Source organism: Octopus bimaculoides, chromosome 14, assembly GCF_001194135.2.
Source record: "Octopus bimaculoides isolate UCB-OBI-ISO-001 chromosome 14, ASM119413v2, whole genome shotgun sequence".
In the NCBI taxonomy this organism is placed as follows: Eukaryota; Metazoa; Mollusca; class Cephalopoda; order Octopoda; family Octopodidae; genus Octopus; species Octopus bimaculoides.
In genome coordinates, this window is record NC_068994.1 from 39580528 (window position 1) to 39587371 (window position 6844).

At 31.8% G+C, this 6844-nt stretch overlaps 2 protein-coding genes across 3 annotated transcripts in view; both read right to left on the reverse strand.

The window, feature by feature from the left end:
- Nucleotides 1-1289, reverse strand: part of LOC106872376 (protocadherin beta-15) — a 182321-nt gene extending 181032 nt beyond the window's left edge. Inside the window, exon 1 of the mRNA XM_014919349.1 lies at nt 1161-1289. The gene's annotated coding sequence lies outside the window, so the exon portion shown is untranslated. The remainder of the gene's footprint in view (nt 1-1160) is intronic.
- A 1353-nt stretch (nt 1290-2642) lies between these two features.
- The window catches only part of LOC106872382 (protocadherin-18), a 66598-nt gene continuing 62396 nt past the window's right edge, over nt 2643-6844 (reverse strand). The window contains exon 3 of one of the 2 annotated variants that reach the window (XM_014919362.2): nt 2643-3974. In XM_014919362.2, coding sequence (XP_014774848.1) covers nt 3700-3974 — 275 coding nt within the window. In that variant the 3' untranslated portion in view covers nt 2643-3699. The remainder of the gene's footprint in view (nt 3975-6844) is intronic. The other variant, XM_014919363.2, reaches the window with a different exon arrangement.

A 6844-nucleotide genomic window follows, 5' to 3' on the forward strand; every position in this document is an offset into this window, starting at 1 on the left:
ATATATATATATATATATACATATATATATATATATTCATTGATAGGTAACAATCGAGAGAAATATTTATCCAATACAATTGACGTTTATTTTAGCCGATTCATTGGCCTGATATAGAGGAGAATTTGTGTTATTTCTGTTTTGTTTTGTTTTTTTCTCTGCCTAAATTAACAAGTCATTGTACTGGCTTGCTGCATAAAACTTAATAGCAAAGTGGATACAAGCATGCAAGATGCAATAAAATACACAAATAAATTGTAATTAAAAATGAAAGGCAGTGCTGAGTGAGTTTGATTTTTAGCAGTTCAGTGATAATTCCAGGCAAGTTTTGATTTTTTTTTAGACCTTTTCAAGAAGCATAATATAAATGTTAATGTAGATATTTGGTGACTAGAGAAGTATACAGGATTTTTCTGAATAAATGCAGAGAGATATAGTAACTTAAAAAGAATAACCGGGTGGGAAATACTCAGATGTTTGTAGTATGAAAATTTAAAAGCTTGCTAACACATACAATAGTATTTATTAGCAAACTTGAAGCACTTAGGCAAGAAATTGTTATCATTTAAAACTACATCAAGTGGTGGGAACAGTCATTACCTAAATGACTAATACTAATCAAAATATATATAAAAAAGCAAATGCAGGAGAATCAACCCCAAAATTTGAATTATTTAAAATTAACATACATAAGTTTGGTAAAACAAATTGGAGAAAGGAGCAACAAAATACAATAGGGTGTATACTTTTATAAAAAATTTTTTTATGTATATATATGTATGCATACACACACACACGCATAAGTATATATATGTGTATGTATATATATACATATATATATACACACACACACACTTATACATTTGTATTTAACATACATACATAGGTGTGAGAGCTCCTTTAATAGTTCACTGAATGTATATATGTGTGATTATATATATATATATATATATATATATACATGAACATACATACATTCAATGAACCATCAAAGAAACTCTCACATACATATATAGACACACACACACACACACACATATACATATACACATATACATATGCATGCACTTATGAGTGTTAGCATGTGCATTTGTCTGTTTGTGCATTTGAAGTCATAAAGCAGGATATGAAAGCATCCTGAACATGAAAAATATACTTACCTAGTAAATTTATGTATCTACACTACATCGTCTGTGTTGCTGTTGAGATTTCTACGATGTCTAATGTGTCAATGGCAATTGCTTCACTTCCACAAATAGCCCACATATCTTGGAAACAAGATCCTTCACATATCTTTAAAGGATATTAAAATATTACAGTGTCACCAGATTAAAAAAAAATTATTTTAAGTAGAATTCTAAAACTGATTATAAGTAAGTATTGCATGTAAACTCCAGTAATAAATGAAAAAATGAAAATGAGCCTTAACTCAGAGAAATCAGTGCATGAAGATGTTGGATCAATCTACCATTTGATTCAATGAGGATCGGTAAGTTGTTCAATTAAGTGAACTACCAACTCATTGAATCAACATGTAAATAGTTGAGTATTTCCGCAATCATGGCTACATTTAACTCTTTAGCATTTAATCCAACCATATCCAGCTCAGATATTCTACTTGTTTTATGTTCAAACTGCCTCTTACACTAGCCTACAATGTCATTCTAAAAATTTGCAATCACATCATTGAAATCTCAGGGTTAGAAGGTAATGCATGATTAATTCAAAACAATGTGAATAAAGAAGCATTACATTTAACTTTAACAGAGTAATCTGAATGCTAAAGGGTCATGGCAATTTTGGGGCTGAATTAGTGTGACACATTATGGAACAAGACAAGATTTTTTAATGACAGGTACAATCCACCAGATGAGATTCCTCCCCGTTTCTGTCTGCGATTCTATTCTCAAGTATGAGTCAAACTGAGGCTACAGTCCAAGATTCCACAAACATTATAATTGTGAAGCAATCTTTTTAAGCTTTTAGTCATGCTTAACATCTACTGGATAACTGTGTACTTTGGTAAGGAAAAGAATAAAAAATGATTTTCACAGAATGGTATCTAACAAACCATGTTCTTTGTCAAATACTAAAAATACGAGTGGTGAATCAGCAGTGTCATTAGAGAGCTGGACAGAATGCTTTGAGGTTTTTGTTCCAACATTCTGTGCTCTGAGTTAAACACCCACAGAGATCAACTTTGCCTTTCATCCTTTTAGGGTTAATAAAGAAATGTGAATTGGCAGAATTGTTAGAGTGCTTGACAGGTTGCCTGTATCTGTTCTGGCTCTGTGGATTCTAAGCTGAAAATCTAACCCCCATCACTGAAAAACATTGACACTTCTTGTCAGGAGTTGTAATCAACAGATAATATCTGCAACATAAAAAAATGAAGGTAAACGTTTCCTCACTTTGATTGGAAGATTGACTGCCACTACCACCACCACCAAAATCATCACCATCACCACAACCACCAACACCACCACCACCAACACCACGAAGAGTGAGGGCCAGAAAATGAAATATGCCAATCTACATAACTTCCATCATTTACCTCTAAAATAACCACAATTATGAGAGTTACTTTTCAGTCAGCTACATGCTATTAAATTTAAAATTTAAAACTGATGACAGCACTGAAGAACTTTGAAACTTTTTAATAAAAAATAGCTTTGGTATAAATATACACAAATATACATGCATATCCACAACATTTGTTTAAATCAATATTGAAGATATAAATCATATAAGTCAATTGTTTTTGGTTCATTTTTGTGTCTTTCAATTGATAATTTTTCTTATCAAATTGGGTTTTTTTTTTCATACAGGGTCCATATATGAGAAGGAAATTTATCTATTGTTGAAAATCCCTTTAGTGGAGATACTCTTCATTGAACAAATGGATGGTCACAAATACCAAAGTATTGTGACTTACCAGTAAACCATCAGATTGATTTAACACCAAGAAGAGTCAAATATGTATGTAATGGTTGTTAATAAATAATGTTAAGTCAATTAGTGTAGTAGTAATTTGAATATCAGTTCATTATAAAACAATGTCAAATATGATTAATTACAATTTTTTTTTTAACAAGCAAAACATCAAATTTCTGAAAATTAGAAAATGTTAAATACTTGAAAAGTTTAAATTTTATAAAATGGACAATGATTCAAACATTTTTTTACAAGTTTCTTAGTTATTTAAATAAATCTATATTGAAGCCTGCACATGTCAATCTTTTTCTTTCCTTTTGTTTTTGTTTTTTTTTCTTTAGTGCATTTCCAATTTTGAGTAGAATTTATAATTGATAACTTGAAGAAATTTTGGACAATTTCTTTTCTAATGTTTCTTTTCCTTCTTTCTTTCTTTCTTTTTTTTTCTTTTTTGCCTGTTGAAGATTTATAATTTATTTTTAGACTTCCCTAATATACATTTCAAAACAGATTCTCTAGAACTTTTTTCTTAATGTTAAAATGGTTGAAAAACATTTTCTTATTTTCAATAAGAAACAGAATACATAATGAAGGGGTTGTTAAATTGTATAGTTATACAATGTTTTTAGGTAGATTTGTTGGAATCAGGTCTCTAATTACATGAAAATAATGTTTTGTCTTTTTTGTTTTAAAGTCTGCTGAATATTCAAAATATTTTTATCATTGTTACCTGAATATTTTCTTGCTAGTGCAAGTCTAAGAAGTCTAGGAATATGGTAGCTTTGGTATCGCTGGTAAAGGTTTACTGTAGGTGGTGAAACTGTTCTTGACTGGTAAACTCCGAGACTGGGCTGCTAATTCAGAATTCCGGCAAAGGGCCTGGGCAGATTTTAAATTAATTATATCATTACAGTGAGTGTCAGTATCCAGTTTGTGAGCATGTTGAGAAGAAATGCTTAAATTCTTTTTCCCACTAAATATTTGAGGCAAAGTCCTCCTGTCAAGACTTTGGTTCATTCCAGGTCGACAAGTCTTAAGGCCTGTAGAAAACAAAAGCAAAAACAAAAGATAGGTAAATAAATCTGACTCAAAATAAAAATAAAAAGAATGAAATATTTTAAAAGGTAAAATGAAAATTAAACTCGGGTTCCTGATACAACAGATGATAATTTTAGTGGTTATTTTAATTTTGTAATACATTTGTCCAACCCATACCAGCATGGAAAATGGACGTTAAATGATGATGATGACAACGACGCCAACAAGGGTTAGATAGGGGCTGATGAAGGAAGTCAACAGGTCTTTTATCTCAAGATAATATTCCTATCATCAAACATTTGTCTTGTAAAATAAACTAATATTTTTTTTTTAAATAAAAATCTATCAGTTTCAGGATGGCTTTTGGTTCAATTTCAAATCATTTTCTGTTTTATCAAAGACTATTGTGTTAATTTGGTAAAAAAAAGAAACAATAAGATAAAATAAAAATAGAAAATTTATTCAAAACAATCTCAAGTGTTTTTATTCTACAAAGTGTTACAAGAAGCTGAAGAAATATTTATTAGATTATTGGCATTTTTTTTCTCTCAATGGTAAAATAGAAAATTAAGGTTAAGATTAATAAGATTTGGGTGAGCAAGTATTAGTGATTATAAGTGCACTGTGGAATATTAAAAATAAACTTATGAATTAAGAAAAAACAACATAGATAGGAATGACATTGTAGGTTTAGTTAAATTTCAACAACTTCATAAAAGAATATATGTGTCAAAATATGGATACAGAAAAGACTATGGCTAAGAAGCTTAACTTGTAGCTATGTGGTTTGAGGTTAAATTTTAATGTGCAGCATTATAGACCATTCTTTTCTATTATAGACCAGGATAGCCATAATAAGGAGAGGATGGGAAACATTCACGGTGCTATTACTTCTGCTAGCAACAAGGGGGTTCTTTCTTTGAGCAAAGGCCGTGTAAAGATAGTACAGAAATGAAGCAAGCATCAAACGCTGGAAGTATAATAGTAGCATGCCTAAATGATGTTGTATAGATGAGATGAGTGACAGAATGGGCATAACTGGAATCAGGTATAGTGTACAAGAACAAAGACTACATTAGTATAGACCTGTGATATATATGAATGATGACAGATGGGTAAAGAAATGCAAGGATATCCAAGTGGAAGGAAACTGTCAAAAACCAAGGAAGACATGGAGAGAAAAGCTGAAAACTGATCTCAAGAAATTATACCTCATAAAAGAGATGACAAAGAAATACGACAAATGGCAAAACACAATGTTGGAGAGAGTCTGCCCACCCCATACAAGCATGGAAAAGCAGGCATAAAAAGGATGCAGGCAATGTTTCTGGTGTATATACAGATACATATCACATGGTTCTGGATTCAATCCCAATGTGTTGCATCTTGGGCATGTCTTCTTCTGTAACCCTGGGTCAACTAAAACCTTGTGAACAGATTGGTAGATGGAAAATAAAAGAATCTCATCATATATATGAGCTGCATTCAAAATGTATCTGACTTTATATTTTCTCACAAAAACTAATGCTGCAGGGACGAAATCGTTTGAGTGGGAGGTAAAATAACCCTTCTTGGTAATGTGTGAAAATTTTCACACTGGTAGACTACATCAGTTCCTGAAGTAACAACTCCTAGATTATGACATGTAGTGTGCATTCATCAGATTTTCGTTTTCACTCAAGATGACCAAGCGCATGGAGCAGAGATTATAAACCTATGTCACATCCCCAGTGATCACGATCTTCATGAAGTCTGTGCTCTCTGTATATATCGATCAGTTGTTCATAAGTCCAAAAGGAAATTCTTTTGAACAGTAATATTTAATGTAGTTGTTGGCTATGGCTGGTTACCATTGGTTTTGTGTCTATTATCTTCTTAGCAATATAGGTGACACATCAACTCTGCTAGCAGAGGCACATATCCTTTATACTAATGGCGTTAAGAATACAGTTTTAGTCAGCCAGGGTTGTAAAACAAAATACCCTGAAGCAAAATTCTTTGAAGTAAAAACCCCTCCTAGGTGAGATGGAGATATTTCTCTTTGACCAGTTCCAATTGTGTCTGAAAAGCATTACTTTATGCACGATTTCCATTCACTAGTCAACAAGTAGGGAATTCCATGCCTCCAACATGAATTTCCTCTCATGAGAACATTAACTAAATACATGACTTTTGGAATTTAAGAAAACCCCTGGGTCAAGTGAAATTTTAAGATCCTTGGACTCTTGGCCAATCTTTTTTAACACACACACACTTATATTTATATTTATATTTCAAAGCTGAAGAATGGAAGAAATTTTTGGTATTATCTATTCATCATTGTATGTATGTGCTTGTGTTTGTCCCACTGCCTTTTGACAACCAGTGTCGGTTTGTTTACACCTCCCCACAAATTAGCACTTCAGCAATTAGAGCATGACATTATAAGTACCAGCCTTAAAAATAATTACTGAGGACAAGTTGTTTGTGTAAATCCCTGAAGCAAAAACAGTGCCTCAGTATCACTGCAGTCCATGACTAACACAAGAGAAAGAAGATACATATGCATATATGTGTGTGTGTATGTGTGAGAGTCATTATATATAATATTTATCTTTAGCAAATATTTAACTGGTGAGGACATATGAAATTGGTAATCAATTCATTAAATCTTTATTTTACTGGCTTGCAGTTGTAAATCTCTGACAGAGAAGATCCATATTTCATGCAAACACTAGTATATTTATATATTCCTGTTTTGATAAAAGAAGACCATGTCTTTATTTTCATTGTTACTGATGGGCCTCATCTGCAGCGGTGGTGGTGGCTGCAGTGTTTTAAACTTACAGATTTAGAAGAAAAAAAAATATCCATACATATATATATATATATA